The sequence below is a fragment of the Vitis riparia genome, chromosome 18, assembly GCF_004353265.1.
Source record: "Vitis riparia cultivar Riparia Gloire de Montpellier isolate 1030 chromosome 18, EGFV_Vit.rip_1.0, whole genome shotgun sequence".
NCBI lineage: Eukaryota > Viridiplantae > Streptophyta > Magnoliopsida > Vitales > Vitaceae > Vitis > Vitis riparia.
In genome coordinates, this window is record NC_048448.1 from 6,712,183 (window position 1) to 6,733,331 (window position 21,149).

The 21,149-nt window shown below is 37.6% G+C and overlaps 3 protein-coding genes across 5 annotated transcripts; all 3 read left to right on the forward strand.

Moving 5' to 3' along the window:
* The first annotated feature begins 804 nt into the window (after positions 1–804).
* On the forward strand, positions 805–4,286 carry LOC117905383 (receptor protein-tyrosine kinase CEPR1). Its single transcript, XM_034818307.1, has 2 exons — positions 805–3,373; positions 3,488–4,286. Exons 1-2 carry the CDS (start codon positions 898–900, stop codon positions 3,880–3,882), a joined length of 2,871 nt encoding a protein of 956 aa, XP_034674198.1. The 5' UTR covers positions 805–897; the 3' UTR covers positions 3,883–4,286.
* Positions 4,287–13,144: 8,858 nt separating this feature from the next.
* Positions 13,145–15,583, forward strand: LOC117906359. Of its 3 annotated transcripts, none has more exons than XM_034819355.1 (3): positions 13,145–13,485; positions 13,775–13,886; positions 14,909–15,161. In XM_034819355.1, exons 1-3 carry the CDS (start codon positions 13,207–13,209, stop codon positions 14,920–14,922), a joined length of 405 nt encoding a protein of 134 aa, XP_034675246.1. In that variant the 5' UTR covers positions 13,145–13,206; the 3' UTR covers positions 14,923–15,161. The 3 variants fall into 3 exon arrangements, 1 of the variants encoding a protein (XP_034675246.1); XR_004649799.1 differs by adding an exon at positions 15,183–15,583 and having other exon boundaries at positions 13,151–13,886; positions 14,909–15,066; XR_004649800.1 differs by adding an exon at positions 15,183–15,583 and having other exon boundaries at positions 13,151–13,886; positions 14,909–15,063.
* A 2,209-nt stretch (positions 15,584–17,792) lies between these two features.
* Positions 17,793–20,598, forward strand: LOC117906510 (tubulin alpha-4 chain). The gene is made up of 4 exons (XM_034819546.1): positions 17,793–17,981; positions 18,916–19,153; positions 19,242–19,609; positions 19,693–20,598. Exons 1-4 carry the CDS (start codon positions 17,889–17,891, stop codon positions 20,347–20,349), a joined length of 1,356 nt encoding a protein of 451 aa, XP_034675437.1. The 5' UTR covers positions 17,793–17,888; the 3' UTR covers positions 20,350–20,598.
* Positions 20,599–21,149: the final 551 nt, after the last annotated feature.

Consider the following 21,149-nt stretch of genomic DNA (forward strand, 5'->3'; position numbering starts at 1 on the left):
TTCCTACCAGCATACCAGGTTTATCTGGTTGGCTGCGAGCCTGCGAATGTGTTTGGCTTCACCAAATTCTGGATCAACTTCAGCAAATAGTGTGATAGAGTTAAGAGAGTGAGACAAATTTGTCACTTTCTTTGGGCAAAAACTCATAAATTTGTATATATGTAATTGTTTGTCTCATGTTCTGACCTGGACCCAGAGAAGCTACAAACGATTGGAAGTCGCAAACTTTCTTCAAAAACCAATAATAATAAAAGACAAATCATAGACATTACTGGAGGGCTAACCTAGTATCATAATCACTGTGGTTGAATGGGGAACAACATAGAATCAAGAAAGTGAGATTGCAAACTAATTATACATGGTCAAAAACCTTAGAGAAAGAAATATTAGAGTCATGGTCTGCTGAAACCAAATCAATTAACGATCCAGAAAGCCTCATGTGGGTTGTAATCATCCGAGTTCCAATGGAAAGAGAATTTCACATATTGATGAGAGGATTTCAGAGTCATGGTCTGCTGAAACCAAATCAAGTAACGATCCAGAAAGCCTCATGTGGGTTGTAATCATCCGAGTTCCAATGGAAAGAGAATTTCACATATTGATGAGAGGATGGTGTATTAGGATCGGATGCAGTTTAATAAACATCTTATCTGTATAAAGGGTTGATGTTATTCTCTACCTGGGTGAGTGGGTATAAACATAAAGCCTCTTTATGCAAAGATATGCACCTCTCTATCACAATGCCACTGCACGAACCTCCTTTTTCATCATCACGGTTTATTACTGCTGCACCCAATGATCCCCTCAATCATCATGTTTATATACCGCTTTTCTTCTTCACCCCCTCCTCTGCAATAACCACCTTAACAACAGCCTCTCTCTCTCTCTCTCTCTCCGATGGCTCTTTCTTGTATTTTCTTCCTTTTTGTGTCACTTGTGTCTCTCTCCATGCCCTCACAAGCCAGCATAACTAACCAGTCTCACTTCTTCACTCTAATGAAGAACTCTCTCTCTGGGGACTCCTTGTCTGATTGGGATGTAACAGGAAAAACGTCTTACTGTAACTATAGTGGAGTGAGATGCAACGATGAAGGGTATGTTGAAGTGATTGACATCTCTGGGTGGTCACTTTCTGGCCGTTTTCCACCAGACGTATGCTCTTACCTGCCCCAGCTGCGGGTTCTTCGTCTCAGCTACAACGACCTTCATGACAATTTTCCAGAGGGCATTGTCAACTGCTCTCTCCTGGAAGAGCTTGATATGAATGGTTCACAAGTCATTGGGACGCTGCCGGACCTGTCGCCAATGAAATCTCTCCGGATTCTGGACCTGTCATACAACCTCTTCACAGGCGAGTTCCCTTTGTCCATAACCAACCTCACCAATCTTGAACACATACGCTTCAACGAAAATGAGGGTTTCAACTTATGGTCACTGCCAGAGGATATTTCCAGGTTGACAAAGCTCAAGAGTATGATCTTGACAACATGCATGGTACACGGCCAGATACCACCGTCCATAGGGAACATGACATCCCTGGTTGATCTTCAGCTGAGTGGGAACTTCCTCAACGGTCAGATTCCAGCAGAGCTTGGATTGCTGAAGAACTTGCGACTGCTTGAGCTTTATTACAACCAGATTGCTGGTAGAATACCCGAGGAGTTGGGGAATCTGACGGAGCTCAACGATTTAGATATGTCAGTGAACCGGTTGACTGGAAAAATTCCGGAATCCATATGTAAATTGCCCAAGCTCCGGGTCCTGCAGTTTTACAATAACAGCCTTACAGGAGAAATTCCGGAGGCAATTGGGAACTCAACAGCCTTGGCCATGTTATCAATTTACGACAACTTCCTGACAGGAGGAGTTCCAAGAAGTCTGGGACAATGGTCGCCTATGATTCTTTTAGACTTGTCAGAAAACCATCTATCTGGTGAATTGCCGACAGAGGTCTGCAAGGGAGGTAACCTGCTCTATTTTCTTGTCCTGGATAATATGTTTTCTGGAAAGTTACCTGAGAACTATGCAAAATGCGAGTCTCTTTTACGGTTTAGAGTGAGCAATAACCGTTTGGAGGGTCCAATCCCCGAGGGGCTTCTTGGTCTTCCCCGCGTTTCAATCCTTGATTTAGGTTTCAACAATTTGAATGGTCAAATTGGCAAAACAATTGGAACTGCTAGAAACTTGTCAGAATTGTTCATTCAGAGCAACAGGATTTCTGGTGCTCTACCCCGTGAAATATCTCAAGCTACCAATTTGGTGAAGATTGATCTCAGTAACAATCTCTTGTCTGGTCCAATACCTTCAGAAATTGGAAATCTAAATAAGCTAAATCTTTTGCTGTTGCAAGGCAACAAGTTCAATTCTGCCATTCCCAAGTCACTATCTTCATTGAAATCTGTAAATGTTCTTGATCTCTCCAACAATCGCTTGACAGGGAAAATCCCAGAAAGCCTCTCTGAATTGTTGCCAAACTCCATCAACTTTACAAACAACCTGCTTTCTGGTCCAATTCCTCTCTCACTGATACAAGGAGGGTTGGCAGAAAGCTTTTCAGGCAACCCACATCTCTGTGTTTCGGTCTATGTTAATTCCTCAGATTCGAATTTCCCCATATGTTCTCAAACCGACAACCGAAAGAAGCTAAATTGTATCTGGGTCATTGGGGCTTCTTCAGTGATTGTTATTGTTGGAGTTGTCTTGTTTCTAAAGCGTTGGTTCAGCAAACAAAGAGCTGTGATGGAACATGATGAGAACATGTCTTCATCATTCTTCTCTTATGCCGTAAAGAGCTTTCATCGAATCAATTTTGATCCTCGTGAGATCATTGAGGCCTTAATCGATAAGAACATAGTCGGGCACGGAGGATCTGGCACAGTGTACAAAATTGAACTGAGGAATGGGGAAGTTGTCGCTGTGAAGAAGCTGTGGAGTCAAAAAACAAAAGATTCTGCTTCAGAGGATCAGCTGTTTTTAGTCAAAGAATTAAAAACCGAAGTCGAGACTCTAGGAAGCATAAGGCACAAAAACATTGTCAAGTTGTATAGCTGCTTCTCAAGTTCGGATTGCAGCTTGTTGGTATATGAGTACATGCCCAATGGAAACCTTTGGGATGCCCTTCACAGAGGAAGGACCCTTTTGGATTGGCCCATTCGTCATCGGATTGCTCTAGGGATTGCACAGGGTTTGGCCTATCTTCATCATGATCTGTTGCCCCCTATAATTCACAGAGATATCAAGTCAACCAACATTCTCCTGGATATCAATTACCAACCCAAAGTTGCAGACTTCGGCATAGCCAAGGTCTTGCAAGCAAGAGGGAAAGATTTCACTACTACTGTTATTGCGGGGACTTATGGTTACTTGGCCCCAGGTATTATCCTCATCCAACTTTTTTTTTCCATTATGGTACCATTTTGACAGCACAAATTAATTTTACTGGTAGAACCAGAATTGTTGAATTCATTTTTGTTAATGGTTGTGACAGAATATGCATATTCATCCAAGGCGACCACCAAGTGTGACGTGTACAGTTTTGGAGTAGTACTCATGGAACTAATAACTGGGAAGAAGCCAGTAGAGGCAGAGTTTGGGGAGAACAAGAATATCATATATTGGGTTGCAACCAAAGTGGGTACGATGGAAGGAGCTATGGAGGTTCTAGACAAGCGCTTATCAGGGTCCTTCAGAGACGAGATGCTTCAGATGCTTCGGATTGGCCTCCGCTGCACGAGTAGCAGCCCGGCCCTTCGCCCAACTATGAATGAGGTTGCCCAGTTGTTGACTGAGGCGGACCCATGCAGAGTCGATTCTTGCAAGTTGTCATGCAAGACCAAAGAGACGTCCAATGTCACCAAGACAAAGAACCCATTTGAATTATGATTACAGGGGCTTCGTAATGGTAGAGTTGAAGTGAAGTTGTATAGTATAGCTAGCATCACTAGGATATATACCGCTCCTTCTCATACTAATGAGAGGCTTTTCTTGGAGTAACCTTTTGCCTTTTGCCTTCTTTTATCCTATCTCCTTTCAAGGCTCGGATTGAAAGTAGAAGCAGAAGGGAGGAAAATGCTGAAAATGACTCAAAAAAGCTATTTTCAACACTAAAACTTCTGAGAATTACTCAGGAATAAACTTTTTCTCTCAAGTTATTTTCACCATTTTCCTTTCCTTTTCTTCAGCTTAGCAAAGTGTTCATATGTATCTCTCCTAATTACTAGTATACATCTTTTATTTGCTCTCGTCATGGTTTTATAATAATAATCACTACAACTGCTTGAGGGCAACGCACGGCATCTATATTTTTCATAGACCCACAAGATGAAATCATTATCCATCCTTTGAGAAATCTTTTTCTCTCTCTCTCTCTTTCTCCTTTTATCTTTCCTCTTCATTTCACGAGAGTGATCCAAAGTAAAGACACTCCAAAAAAGGGCAGAGATGTTGGTGAAGAGTGGAGGGTTGCCATTTGCAAGGGGCTTCCTTTTGCGTGGAAGTGGGTTCCTGATTCTGAATTTAAAATGTATGCGTGATTCGTTGGATGGCCCCGCATCGTCTAAGCTATCCATTGGAAAAGATGAATGGGCCTGTTTGATTGATGAGCTTCCTTGTCTTCATTCAGGTGAGGGACACACTAAAGCAAGCAGAAGCAGAAGCAGAAGCCTTTTCCTTTTTTAATGTTTCTTCTTTTTCTATGTGAGCTTGATTGTTTTGTTGGAATGGAAGGACCAAGCTTCTTTTCTTCACCGTAGATAGTGAGCCATGAAACACCACTTGGATGATGGAACAACCCCTTTTTAGACATGATGCTTCCATTTCTTCTGAATTAATATATAGCTCTACACTGCCTATGAAATAGCTAGATCACTCAGTGATTCAGTAGACAACATCGAATTCAACTAGTAGTAAGTAATCAATTTGTGGGTATTTTCGGCCATATTCCAACACCAAATTGTGACAAGCATAAAACATGTTTACGCCCTTGTGTGCAGAAATGCGTCTGAATCCAACTCCGTGAGTGGCAGATGGGGTCCTCCTCCTCTCAGAGGAATAAGATTCATAAGACTCAAATATTTCTTTTAGCATGGTGGAGAGTCCAAAATAAAAAGCGAGAAACTTTCATCAAAGATAGTGCTTCGAGAAAAGGAAAAAAGAAACAAAAAAGATAGAAAAAAATGAAGACAGACTAGCATGACAAGCAATGCTTTCAGAAGAAGTTTCTTTCTGCATGTCCAAGAAGCAAAAAAAAATCCATTCACTAGCATAAAGCAGATGTAGGCCATATTTTCTAAAATCTATTATCAAATTTGTTTTACTTTCCTAATCACTATGACTCATGAAAATTCTTCATTCAAGTACAAAGTCCCTGCAGTTCAAGTCAAGACAAACTGCCTGCAATTCAAGTCAAGACAAACTGCTCAAAGACGCTGTCCCACCACTTGGGTTTTGAGGATGACGGTTTAGTAGTAAATTAGTAATTGTGGGGTCAAAAGTTGACGAGCCGAACTTCAATCCATAGTGCACTAAAAAAATGTACAGGCCATGAATACCAAGTAGAACATAGTAAGATAGTGCGAGTATTATACCCCAGAATGGTGGTGCATGCTCCCTAGTTGGGGTGGTTTTAAAAGGGTTGGTGAAGGTACTGCAAACATTCCACTGCCTGAAGTGACAATCCATAGTGAAATGGCAATAGTTTTGCCAATCTGAAAGACACACAACCACAACAATAACTACTGGTTCGACTACTAGTAACGCACCGAATAAAATTGCAGATCCGCAAGTGCAATTTTTTTATTTTATGTCTGCAATGATTGTGTGATGCATTGGAGGGTAGTGGTGCACCCACGCTGAGGTGGTTTTGAGGGAGTTGAGTACGCATTTATGTAATTTCCCAAACAGTTGACGTGCATGCCGCTTGACCAAATTTATTATTTCAATTATTATAGTTCAAAATTCATTTCATATTTCTTCTACCGCTGTTTACTTTAAAACAAAACCCATAAGATAGGAGTGGTGCATCCCCTCCCCCCCGCGCCCCCCCACCCCCTCTCGTTTTTTGGGCCTGAAAGTAGCAGTTATTCATCACCTGAACCCTCTGCAGAGCTCCCACTCCCCATGAGGTGGGAGTAGGGAGTGGTGGGTGGCTGATGAGTTCAACTTCAACCCTTGCGTAGGGGCTTTGATGGGCTTGGCCCAAGTTTACAAATCACTTGACTGATGACGCAAATGCACAATATCACACACAAACCCATGTCAGTTGACGCCTTTCCCAGATGTGGCAGCTAATGCCTAAACCTCTAATGTCTAGAGATTTACACATTGAAAATATTAATGCGTCGAAATCAAGAAAGCTACCGTCACAAGCATCAAGCATCACCTTCCGGGATTTGCAATGTCATTTTGTCAATCACATCGAGATTCAAATCCAATTGTCCCTCCCTTGTTTCCTCCTTTGCTTTATAACTCCTTCTCCACCCGAGGTCTCGGAACACTGCCAGCTATCAGCTTGCTAGTCTTCTTCAATTTCCCAATACTCTCTCCCAATCCCATATGCCTATCCCAGGAGTATGAAATATCTTCTTCTCATTTTTATAATTAGCTTATTAAAGAAATAGGTGATGCAGTGAAAGAAGGGAGTATCCCAACGGGCATATGAAGTCTTTGAAAATCCTATTTAAGCAAATGCCGCTTTCCGGTTAGGGCTTATTAAAGTATAGGAGGAGTGAATGAGGTAGAGACATCCCATTCCCATGTCATTGAAAAAGTTGGGACCCCCCCATTCAGAAGTGACAAAGGGAAAAATCTTTTGGCAAATGGCCAAACCCAAAAATTCTTCCTCTTAACCTACACAATAAATTTGTTAATGAAAAACCAAAGACATATATTTTAGTTAAAAAAATATTAGCTTCAATTTGTTTTGAAAAACTTTTTTTAGTTTTTAGTTTTTATTTTTTAAAAGCAGATGATCTTTTTTTCTTTTTTCTTTTTTTTTTGAAAATATATTTGATCGTATTTTTTTTTCAAAATAAAATCTATAAAATGTATCGAGTTTTTATCATATAAAAAATGTTAAAAATAAATGTAATTGAAATTTATATTATATGCATGTGATATTTTATGAGATATATTATGTATATACATTATTTTTTATACACTATATATCTTATTAAATCTAAGATTATTATTAGAGATTAAATTATGCAATTGTGGTAAAATAGATTAAGACCCATAAGAGGAACACTTATCAAAAGAGTATTAAGTTGAAAAGAATAAAGACATTTTATAATAATAACAAGAAGAAGGGTAAATTTCAACAACATGACAACTTATTTAATTAAATCCATCTTAGCAAGGATCTTGACATGAAGTTTTAAGAAAATGTTGACATGAAATTTCACCTATCTAAAAACGTTGTTGGAGGCAAGCCTCAATGTCAAGTTTGTAAGAAATTTAGATATGAAGCTTTGAATTGTTGGCATCACTTTGATTACAACTATTGCTCCCTAAAAAATTCACAAAAATGATTGCTCTTCTTGCAAATCTAAACATTGTAGCTAACAATTCTTGATATATAGACATAGGTGCTACTCATTCCATTACTCTTTATCTATCCAACTTGAACAACACTAGTCATTTTCTTGGCACAAGCAAGGTTTTAGTTGGCAAAGCTCTAGATATTTCCAATATTAGCCAATTTATCATTCCTTTTTAATTTTGTCCTATTATCATATATAAAGTTTTATTTATTCCACAAATTTCCAAAAATACGTTATTGTTAGTAGATTTTTAATGACAATGGTTTTGTTGAATTTTATGTTGATTTTTCCTTTGTTAAGGATCTACTCTCAAAATAGATCCTTCTTCTAGGCAAACTTGATCGAGGTCTTTACAAAGTCTCATTATATTCAATAACTTACGATTCAGGTTTATTGTTTTCCACTTCAATCACTCTATTTATATTTGTTATTCAGAATAAGAACTCTAATTTTTGGCATTATCATTTAAATCACCAAGTTGATCCCGTTGTCAACCATGTTTTACAATTTTGTAATGAGTAACCTATTTTTTTTAATTTAGTTTGCAAATCTTGTCAAATGACCCAGAACTATCAATTAAACCCTTTATTGATTCTAATTGTTAATTAATAAAACAATTTTATGTAGTGTATGTTGATTTATAATGTCTCTCTCTAATAGAATCTATCTATGGTGTTGACTATTTCTTATTATTTATTGATGATTATACTCATCTCTTAAATCTATTTATTGTAAACTAAAAATAAAGCTTTCACTCATTTCTTACATCTTCAAGTCATGATTAAAAAATAATACAACACTTTGATCAAGTCTAACTAATCTAATCGGAGGCGGTGAGTTTCATGCTTTTATAAATTATTTACTCACTCATGGTATTGCTCACAAAGTTTCTTGCTTTTATACACTACAACAAAATGGTAGAATTGAGAGAAAACACCTTAAAGTCTTTGATTGCTCCTACTTTACTTTTCTTAGGTCCTATAATCAACATAAGTTACTATTTTGGTCTATTAGGTGTATTTTCTCATGCTATAGCTCCAAACACAAGAGCTATTTGTGTTTGGATATTAATCTTTTGTGAACTCTACATTTCCAAATTTCTTATCTTTGATGAACAAGTTTTACCATTTGTTGATTATTCTCTTTCTTTAGTATTTTCAGTAATATACCTTCATTTGATCCTCGCTAGCTCCTTTCTTTCAACAATCTAATTTTATTTTACCTACCATTCTAGCTTCCATTTACTATATCTACTTGGTTCAAATCTTCCATCCTATTATACTTCTTCCTCACAACTAGCAAATCTACCTATAATTTTCTTTTTTAAGTTAATTAATGCTATGGTTAACCATTTAAAATATAGTATGCATAAACTTTGAGCTTTACTTAGTCCTACTAATATTTTTGTTTTTTAGTCTTATACTCATAAACAAGCTACAACAATATCAATTGCGTTTTTGGCTATGCAAGCTAAGTAAAATGCATTTTTTATAATGCTTTATTCAAAAAACAATACCTAGACTTTAGTCCCACAACCTCTCACTTAAGTGTAAATGAGTTTTTAAGCTCAAATATAAACCTAATGGTAGTATTAAAGATACAAAGTTCATTTGGTAGCCAAGAGCTTTCATAAAACTCAATGAATGGACTACTTTGGACCTTCAACACGTTTGTTAAACCTCCCAACATTCAATTTATTTTAACATTGGCATTATCTAAGGGTTGTTTCATTCTTTAATTGGATGTGCAAAATGCATAACTTAATGTGGATCATGATGAAGTTGTTTTCATGTCACAATCATGGGGGTTTGAATGCTCCATCAAACCTCATTATATTTGTTGATTAGACAAATCTCTCTAAGGCCTCAAATAGCCCATGAGGGCATAGTTTACTAAGTTAAGCAGATCTTGATTGGAGCAGGGTTTTTAGACCTCTAAGTTAGATTCCTTTATGTTTCTTTATAATAATAGTATGTTATGATTGTATTACTTATATATGTCAATGAAATTCTTAAAATTGGTAGTGATTCATTCTTATGTAATAACTTATTACTAATCTAAATTCAAATTTTTTTAAAAAAATATTTTGGTCTCCTCAATTATTTTTTGGGCATTGAGGTGAGTTCAAGTGGTTCCTCCTTACATTTGAATTAAGTTAAATACATTCATGATCTTTTGGACAAAAACACAAATGACCAATGCTAAGTCTTTGTCTACTCCTATGTCTTCTGATCATGTTCTATCTCTTCATAACAAAGAATTGTTGAGAATTATTTTAGGATGCTTCCATTTATGAAAGATTGTTAGTGCCTTGCAATACTGCACTATCAAACGTCTTAAATTGGCCTATGTTGTCAACAAAATTTGTCAATTCATGCATGTTCCAACTATTGGTAAGTTGTAAAAAGGGTTTTATATCATCTTAGAGGCACTTCCCTACATGCCATATCCCTTACAACTTTTAACCTTTTCAATCTTGTGATATTCACAAATGTTGCTAAGGGAAGTTGCCTATGTGATCATCACAACACTAGCTGTTATTGAGTTCTCTTTGGTGGTAATCTTGTCTCTTATTCCTCAAGTAAAGAGAAAGTAGTTTCCAAATCAAGCATTGAAATTGAATATTGTGCATGAGCTAATGCTATTGTGGAGCTCTCATAGATCCCATTAGTTCTCATTAAGCTCAAAGTTCCTTTGTGTACTATTTCTACATTATTTTGTTACAACCTTAACACCACCTATTTGACTACTAATTTTACGCTTCACTTTAAGGTGAAACATGTTGAAATTGATTATTACTTTGAACACCAAACGTATCCTCACCAAATCTTTAGAAGATCCTTTTGTTCTATCAAAAGATCAACTTAGTGATACCATGACTAAGTCTTTATCCATACAAAGGTTTCTCACTCTTCTTCAAGCCAACCCTATGATACATCCTTGTCAACTAACTCAATGGTTAAATAGTTAAAATATGATTATGTAATTTATGACATGTAAATTTTTTAGGTTCAATTAAGCTAGAAGAATCAGTTGCAACAATCTTTTAGAATTTTTTTATTTATTTTTTTTCTAGTTAAGTAAACGCCAATGGTAGCTCTGTTCATGCTGGAGAACAAAGTACCCATTTTTTTCCCCTTAAGTTTGTTGATGACCAACAACAGCTAAGCGATTTAGCCATTAACTTTAAATTGGACACCATTCCTACAATAGAAGCTGATCAGCCAACCGAAGTGGTTCAACACAGCCTTCAATAATAAATATAAGTTACTACTCTTGCTGGGCAGAAGCGTTTATGGTCCTGGAAAGACGGTGTACTATTTGAGTAGATTAGGAAAGCGCTTAGCTGGACGGGAGCTTCAAGGGTTGAGCTTCTTTCAATGTTACCGACCAGTGACGTTTAAGGCACAACACCAAGGCAGCTTTTACTTGTCTGTCACACTGGGCGGCTCTCTCATTACAACCATTTATTAATATTTTTAACACCTTAATTAATTACCCTTCATCTGCCCACCCCACCCCACCCCACCCCACCCATCTCCATTTTTTTTCCTTCATTGGTATTATTTTTATAAAAGAAAGAGGCAAAAAAAAAAAAAAAAAAACTGACATTCAATCAATATCGTCAAATACAAATGAATGAATATGCACGTTTGGGACAACAATTCTGTGGGGCAGCTAGTCCGTCCTCTTGTTGGTCCCACACATTTACCCATCTCGGGCGATGATGGGGTTGGTTGGAGCCTTTAGGAATTGTCTGATTCCATTTGGGTGGTTGGATCCTTCATATTTCTTTTCCTTCACTAATTTCACTAGCGTTAATCTCTAATCTATATCATGTGTCAACTTAATTAATTAAAATTTAGTAGAAATACAAAAGCAAAAGGTGAATGGAAAAGGGAGGAATAAATTGAGTGAAACAAGAAAAGGAAGACGCGGATTAGTAGCTTCCTTGTCAAAGAGGTTGGAGTTTGAATCAAATGTTGACATGAAAGTACACAACTAATCAATGTTGATTACCAAATAACAAATTAGGCTTGCCGACACAAGAAAGGATGAGTAATGGAAGGCACTTCGTACAATCCCCATTTAACCCTTCTTGTTTTGGGTGAGGAGAGTGGTCTTTTTCTGTTGGAAAGGTCGGGAGGTGTTGGAGGGGTAGAGGCTGGTTGGGGACTACGGCCCTAAGGGAATTTACTTTTGCCTTTAGGGTCCACATCCATCATTCCATCACGGAAAAGGTGAAATTGCCCAATTACTTTCAATGAAATAATGAATTGATGATTGAGGGCTTTACACATCCTCACGGACCTCACCAGTCACCACTACTATTTCCTAAACCCAAAAGGGCGTGAAAGCCACCAAACAAGTTCTATTATAAGACCATCCTAATGCCTCCATTACTTAATTCACAATTTTACGTATAGATACATGAAATTATCATACTTGATTGATTTTTGGACATCAATTTTGCAAAGTGTTTTTTTCCCATGTAAAGTTGAACTAATATTATTGCTACCCAAATAACAACACTAATTAGTACTAGAAATTTTGGATCAATTTAGATTAGTCAAGAAAAAAATTATAAAGTTTGTGCGTGTTAGGCACCACCTAAAATAATATGATACTTGGACCACCATGTGTTGTAAGTTTACTTTTATACGCTTAGCATCATAAAATTATTTATTTTGTTTTAATATTATAATAGCAAGGTTTATTTGTTTTTTTTTATGATGCATTGATTTATGATAAGTAATAATCAAATATGAGTGGCTAAAACTTTAGATTTTATTTGGTTTGCAAACATTTTTCTTATTTTTATTTTCTAAAAACGTTTTTATTTTTTATTTTATTTGGTTTCGGGTTTTCATTAACTTAAAAAGTTATTATATTTTTTACAATGTTTATTTTTATTTTTATTTTATTTTAAAACATTTAGAAATATATTCTAATATATTTATAATTAATCAAATAAAATATTATAATATAAAAAATAAATCTGTTTATTAAACTAATGTTGAGAATATTTTATATCAAGTAGGAAGCATCCTATCCTATCCTTATCGGGGCTTGGCCAAATGAGAAGGGGGGTTAAGAAATTCCATTTCCTAATATGTACAGGGAGGCAAGTCTGCTACTCCCATCGTGCCTCCCATTTGAAAATTGAAAATTGAAATTAGGAACAAAATAAAATATTTTTTCCAAGGGGGAAGTCCAACACAAAGATGAAAGATGTGTCCAAGATCTTTCTCTATTGCCATTCTTAATTACTGCTGTCTCAAAAGAATAATCTGTATGAATAATGTGAGTGATGATTATGATATTATTTGGGTAATGAGATCAATGGAACTTCCATGACTGAATGGAAAAATCACGAATTTTGTATATGATAAGGGTATGGGATGGGACTTGGGAGGCTTAGAACTTAATGAAAGAGTGGAGGTGCATGTGACATTGTGACACACCGAGAAGAGAGCGAGTCGGGGGGTGGGGGGTGGGGGGTGGTTTCCACTTTCCACTTTCCACTTTCCACTTGACAATAAAATTTAAAAGAAAAAAGAAAAGAAAATAAGAAGAAGGGTCAAAAGGGTCAGATAGGAGGGGGAATACACAGGTGGGACAAATCGGCGAGTGCTACCAGAAAAAGCAAGCCAAGAGAAAGTTGAAAATGGCTTTTCACCGGCCTTCCCAAATCCAAAATCCCAATGCCTCTCAAAACGTTCTCTCTATACCAATCAAAAAGCCTGAACTTTCCCAGACACACACACACTTTCTCTCTCTTTCTCTCTCTCTCTCTCTTTCTCCTTCATTTCTAAACGTAAAACCCCGCCCAACAAACCTCGCAACCGAAGGTTTCTCTCTACATTCTGCAATGGCTGTCAAGGGAATCTTCTTCTCTTCCATTTTCATTGCCTCCAGTGAACAAAATGCCCTTGGTCCGAATGAGGTACCATTTCGCCATACCTTTGTAAATCGAAGGTCGTTTTCGTGCATTTTCAGATGAGAGGCGTAAAATGTAGTCTCTCTCTGTAAATCCTCCCCCTCGTTGTGTGGTTAAAGGCAGACAGGATGGAGCCAGGCAATATATATATATTTATATATTTATATATAAAGTTTTTTCTTTTTCACTCACAAAACTCTCACACCCCTTTTGTTATTTCTGCTTCCTTTTTTTTTTCCTTCCTTTTTTTGGGTTTTGGTTTTTCGTGTTTTCGTTTTTTGCGAGACTGTAAAAGAGGTGGAGGAGGAGCACACCACTCGTCATCGATAATGGGTATCGATCGTCATCCATGGAAATGCAAGGAGGAACACAGTGTATGAATGAAGCATTTTGGTGGCTTCATATATGTATGTATTTAGGGATGTTGTGCCCTTATATAGTTAATGAGATGATGAGATGATGATGATGATGTATGCTTTTTCTAAATTTTCCATTGATTCAAATGGGCGTATGGATATATAAAAAATACATAGTTCTTCTATATGTGGTTTTGCCCTTTCTGTTGGATTTTGTTTTCTGTTTATTTTTGGTTCATGTGTTGCTGGTCAGGTGAGCATTGTTAAATCTGTGGGTTCTTTTTGCCATTTTATCTTACTCCTTTCCTTACTTGTTGAAGCAAATGAAAGGGGCTTTTTGGGGGGAAAAGAAGCCACCTCAAAGTAAAGACTATTCCATTTTTGCCATTACAAGCATATGAAATTAGCGCATTTGGTTCCTTCCAGCATTTCAGATGATCCCTTCTTTTATTTCCTTTTTTCCCCTTTGCTGGTCTCTTGTGAAAAATGGGACAAAAATGGAAATGACAGAATCTTCACATTTTCCATGTGTTTCTCTGAGAAATGGGCTTCGATTGTTGGGAGAATGGTGCTTATTTTGATATGTTATTTTATATGCGTGTTTGTTGTTTGTTTCCATCTAAAATTTAATTTTAGATTAGATCTTCTGATTTGTAAATAAAAATTTTTGGAAGGCATAATTTTGTTGTTTTAGGCTTTTCGGCTATTTTATTTTATGGCATTGTTTATCCAGGAAGATCTACTGTGACATCTCCAAATGATGCCAAAAGAAAAAGTGATATGCTTTGAATTTCCAACCCAATGCATATCCTAGTTCTGGTGAATCAAGGCATATTCATTGAAGGGGCACAAGTGACCCTGACCAATATATCCTTATTTTATCTTTGCATAGAAATCTCTTTTTTTATGGGTGTTCGATGGGATTGGGGGCAGGAGGAATGTCTCTAGCTGTACAGAGTGAATTGGGGTGGAGGCACCCGTTGGGTCATCATGAAGCAGCTTAGTGATCCCTACAGGGGGTTTCCCTTAGACAAATTGCTTTAACTGATATGGTTGTATCTTTGTGACTTCAGGCTTTGAATGGTGATGGTGGAAATGTTGTCTTTAACTTCAGCTACTGCAAATTAGAGCTGTTCATGCTTATACCCATTTGTTTACAATTAGTACCACTTCCCCAAACTTCCACAGATCAAATTCTGCTTGCGAAGTGATCAAAGTACAATCCAAAGTGGTATTCTCAAGCCATATGAATCTAATTGGTTTTATGGTTTTACACTTTTGTTGGCTTTATTGAACTCCCCTGGATGAAGTTCACCTGATTGGTATCATGGTTTTATACTTCTGCAGGCTTAGGATGTCACCTTGAAAACTGTAAAACCTTGAAATGTTGAGAGCCTTCAAGTTGATCCCTGTTATCACTATCAACGAAAAGAGAAAGGTCATGCTCCAGTTCAAGGGATGACATCCTCTGAAAAGCAAAAAGCCACTTCTGGATTTTATTTTTGTCTTTTATCATCTATCCGGAGCTTTGACTAGATTTTCCCAAGCATAAAGCCGTTATGACTGGCAAATAACTATCAAATGAGGCTAATACCATTCAGGATTTCTTGAATGAATCATAGATGATCAAATTTTGTTTTTCATGATTCAATGTATAGGAACCTTCATAGCCATGTGTTTTATTATGGCAAAGATCAAAATTAACTGGCTCAACTGGAACCATTCCTGAATATATGCTTTTGCCAAAATGAATGCTCTAGAGAGGTGCCTACTTTGATGAATTAAATATTATGCTAGCATTTTCTGTATGCTTATGATCTCATAGCAAGACCCATGTGATGGAGCTACATGTTAATTTTTCTAGTTTTGATGTCATGGATATCTCCTGTGCATTTACCTGGGTTGTGCACGTAGCTTCATTTCTACTTGATTATAAAGTAGAGAAGTGTGTTGAGACAGGAAGGATAATGAGGTGTTTCAACCATGCTATATCCGCTTGTCCAGAATGAAAAAAAAACATATAATTGCATCTGAAGACATCAAGTATACTGACCCCCTTCTTGCTCCTTCGCCACTATCAAGCGTTGTCATCACCGTGCTATGTCTCAACCACCTTTTGGCTGGTTTGTTTATATTGTTCAGACTTCCTCAGGGTTGGGAGTTTGTGATCTTGTTAGCACCATTCCTTTTTTCTTCTTGTTTGTGTGCAACTATATGTGTGTATGTAGAAGTTCTTAGCCATTTCCTTTTTATTCTTTCCTTACATCAATAATATTTTCTTTTAATGAATTCATTTTAGGGCTGCACAGGCTTTGTGTCAAGCAATCTTATGCATATTAGTGTCTGCTTCTTTAAATTATATATATATTTCATAAGTTTTGTTCTGTTATTTAACGAAAATTGATTTTTTTTTGTTTTATTTGAGATGCAAGTGTTTCCATCATCTAAGGTGTACTTGTTAGACAAAAATGATGTACTTCAGAATCCTGTGCAGTGATTTTCTCCTGTTGCTATCTTTTACTACCCATTAACAATCCTAGTCTGCCAAGAAATGACACACATTATAACTATTGATACCTCTGTTTCCAACACGCTACTCTGAATGGTTTAAATGCATGTTTCATCTACACATGACTCTCTGAGTCTCTCTGTACTGGTGGCATCTTTAACTATTTTGTTTTGTTTTTTTTAGCGTATACTTATTTCTTTTCATATGTTTGGGATTTTGGAATTGCTTGAATGTGTGGACTAGAACATCTCTGTGCTGTGTCATTGAGCTGAGCTCAATGTTATTCTTTAACATTTCCCCCAATTCACAGGACATGGTACCTGGTGTTGCCTTGGGTATGATTGCATAGATATTCTTATGAAGCCACAGTAATGTGGTATCTCAGTATAGTTAGTTTGAGTGGTTGATGATATTTGTGCATGATGACAGAAGTTAACTCCATTTGATTTATTATGATCTTACGATAAGATTAACGAGTTCCACTTCACCAACCAACCCGTCATGAGATTTCATGTTTCAGCTCATCACCTCTACAAACAGGATGATTGAGAATCTTTCTGGCAAGGCAGTCTATTCTCAAGCTTGGTGATCAACGATTTTAACCCCTTGCATATATTATGGCCATTGACAAGGATTAAAGTTTCGCAAAATTTGGCCATTATCACCAAAATTACGGTGTATTAGCCAAGCCCCGTGCGAAAAAGGGGTGAAGATCTCGGTTGATTGAAAATACTTTGCTTCCGCACGGCAAATTCTAATGAATGAATTAGTTTTAATTATCTTATTTTCAAAATTTTGGATATTTTCATAAAATACAATTACCAATATTTTGATGATTTTTAAAATTTTAACCCTTGGAGGCCACACTGCTCCCTAATGCGGGCGATGGAACTCTAATTATTAGAACACTATTCTTAATATCATTTGGTCAGGGGTGAGTCGAAAGTTGGAATTCAGTTTGTGGGTTATAACTTATATGAAAGGATAAGAAGGCCCAATTCTAGGCTCTCCAATTTTTCATAAATTTCAAGATAATCCATCCTGGGCCGAGCCCGTACCCGCCTCTGCGTCCTACCTGAGGCTAGTGATAGAAGCGTCGGACCTACTTGATTGACAGCCCACCCATCCAACAACAATGCATGTGCCCTGGTCATCCATCTACAATAATGCGCCCTCCTACCTCCTCGTTCTCGATCTTACCCTTCCACTTATAGCCAACGCTCAGTTGGAGGTTTAATGGCAATGATGCAATTTCGTAATAACTCCCGCCTGTTTTAATAACAAAATTAAAAGCAGGCGGGATAATTAGCCGTTTAAAAATTTTGCGAGTGGTTGCGTTAGCCAGCTGGAAACCGCGGTCAACTAACCCGGGTTAACGGCAGATCTTTTCCACATCTTTCCCATCTCTCTTTGCGCCGCTGCTCTATATAAAGCAAAGCATCACCAGATTCATCACAGATACCTGGCAGCCAAGGGCGTCTTGATAAACGCCGATCATCCTTCGCATTTGCTTTGAATTTTCTTCCCTCCCATCTGCAGCAAAAATGAGAGAGTGCATTTCCATTCACATTGGTCAGGCCGGTATTCAGGTCGGCAATGCGTGCTGGGAACTTTACTGCCTCGAGCATGGCATTCAGGTAATCAATTGAATTTTTTTTTTTGTCAATTCTCTGGTTTCTGTTTTTAAATGCTCCTGCTTTTGTTGAATTTTTTCATTTCCATATTTCACCAGATCCAGATTTTGTGTATTGTGCGCATTTGTGAACATATACTGCCATAATTTTTCTATGGACTAATGGATGACGTTTTGTTGTAATTAGATCTCTCTATATTCTTCCAAGTTTATGCTTCGATTATATGGTCTGACGCTTCCACCTGATTCGTTGTTAAATTTGTATCTTTATTATATCCAGATCTGCGAAGAAATCTAAATTTTTGTATTATAGTTTCATACTTACCAGATCCAGGGTTTTCCGCTTTCTGTAATTTGCGTTAACAGGAAGTAAACACCATTGCTGAATAACGTTTATGATTGGACTATGTCATTTTATCATTTTGATTTCAGAATTTGTTACATGCTCCACATGTGTTACTAGATCTAAATTTATTTTATACTGGCACTGGTATAACAGATCTAATGACTAGGGTTTAATTGTGATTATCTCATATTTTTTAGGGCTCTTCCAAGTTTAAGACAGAATCGTTGTTTTCTGACATGTTTCAGATATTTCCACCATATCTGGTGTTGAACATTGTGGATCTACAAAGAAATGTTAATTTGAGTCCTTGAATACTTATTGCTGCATTGTGACCTAGTTTTACCAATCTAGGATTCACCATTTTAATAAAAGTGGGTATATTCCATGGTGTTCGGGTCACATCATTCAATCATTCAGATCTTAGAATTCCTCCTAGATAGAAAGTGGAATTGCTTTTATTTTTGCATAGTGATTGCAATAGTAGATTACTGATTTGAATTTTGTGTGCTGCTCTCTCCTCTGTATATGTTAGAAAATTGTATATAACATTTTCTGCAATTCACTTTTCTGAAAATCTTTTCCCTTTGCCCAGCCTGATGGCCAGATGCCAAGTGATAAGACTGTTGGCGGAGGAGATGATGCATTTAACACCTTTTTCAGTGAAACTGGTGCTGGGAAGCATGTCCCTCGTGCCGTTTTTGTAGATCTCGAGCCCACTGTGATTGATGAAGTGAGGACTGGAGCATACCGACAGCTCTTCCACCCAGAACAACTCATCAGTGGCAAGGAGGATGCCGCTAACAACTTTGCCCGTGGCCATTACACCATTGGTAATTAGCACATGTTCCTCCTCTTTTTATGCTTAAAGTTTCAGGTTTACCTTAATTTTAATGATTATGTGTTGGTTTGTACCAGTTGGGAAAGAGATCGTTGACCTCTGTTTGGACCGTATCAGAAAGCTTGCCGACAACTGCACTGGTCTTCAGGGTTTCCTGGTCTTCAATGCTGTTGGAGGTGGCACTGGTTCTGGCCTTGGGTCTCTTTTGTTGGAGCGACTATCTGTTGACTACGGCAAAAAGTCAAAGCTTGGATTCACTGTTTACCCCTCCCCTCAGGTTTCAACATCTGTTGTTGAGCCCTATAACAGTGTCCTTTCAACCCACTCCCTGCTTGAGCACACTGATGTAGCTGTGCTTCTGGACAATGAAGCAATCTATGACATTTGCAGGCGATCCCTTGACATTGAGCGCCCAACCTACACCAATCTTAATCGCCTGGTCTCTCAAGTAAGAAACCTATCCTTAACTAATTGATATCTTATTGTGAATTACCTTGATTGATGTGTTTGCAAATCTCGGGCCTGATACAGGTTATTTCATCACTCACTGCCTCATTGAGGTTTGATGGAGCCTTAAATGTGGATGTGACTGAATTCCAGACCAACCTGGTTCCTTACCCAAGGATTCACTTTATGCTTTCTTCATATGCCCCCGTCATTTCCGCTGAGAAGGCATATCATGAGCAGCTCTCTGTGGCGGAGATCACCAACAGTGCCTTTGAGCCCTCGTCTATGATGGCCAAATGTGACCCACGCCATGGCAAGTACATGGCATGCTGCCTGATGTACCGAGGTGATGTAGTGCCCAAGGACGTGAATGCAGCTGTAGCCACCATCAAGACCAAGCGCACTATCCAGTTTGTTGATTGGTGCCCTACTGGATTCAAGTGTGGTATCAACTACCAGCCACCAACTGTTGTTCCAGGAGGTGACCTAGCCAAGGTGCAGAGGGCTGTATGCATGATCTCTAACTCAACCAGTGTTGCTGAAGTGTTCTCTCGCATTGACAACAAATTTGATCTTATGTATTCTAAGCGTGCTTTTGTCCACTGGTATGTTGGTGAGGGCATGGAGGAAGGAGAGTTCTCTGAAGCTCGTGAGGATCTTGCTGCCCTGGAGAAGGATTATGAGGAAGTTGGTGCAGAGTCTGCTGAGGGGGATGAAGGTGACGAAGGAGATGAATATTGATTAAGGGTTGTGTTGGCTTTCATTTGTGCATGCTGTTATGATGTTTCATTTCTATGGTTGGTTTCTCTTAAAGTTGCTGCTATCCTTGTATGTTCATTTCCATGTTTTCTTTGTTGAGACAACTTATTAGTGTTGGGCGCTCTGGTTGTTTCACGTAATTGATGCCTGAGCAGTGGGGTAATATTCTACGTGTAAGCAACTTGCAAGGTGCCATTTTCGTTAAATATTAAGGATATGTTGCAAAGCAAACTTCCTCGAGAATGAACCAAAAACAGACCCGGTTTGAGATTGTGAGGATTGACTGCAACGATGAGTCCGTCAATGTTTCATGATCAAACCGGATCAGTCACATTTTCGTTGTTAGGATTGAACCGCCTCGGACCGGGTGACCTGGCCAGGCTGGTTTTGCCTGGGTCCGCAAGGGGTATTTTTTTAATTCGCCCGAATCAGTTTTTTTACTTCATTTAATATTTTAATTATAGTGTGTGTATATATATATGTTATGCTATTTTAAAATTTTTAAAACAAATACAAATGTTAAATGCATTCAAAATAGAACTTTAAATCATAAAATTAAACTTACTCAAAATATATATAAAAGTAAATAAACATGTATACAAAATAAAAAGTTGACATCATCTTTGATCTTGATTGAATCACTGATCCAACGAATAAAACCCTGATCCAAATTCAATCTGGTTTTTAAAAACAGTGGTTGTGATTTTTGTATGAGAACTTTTTATTCATTCTATAAACTCTCCTTTTTATCCCCCAAGAAATGGAGTGTAGGCGTAGTATAA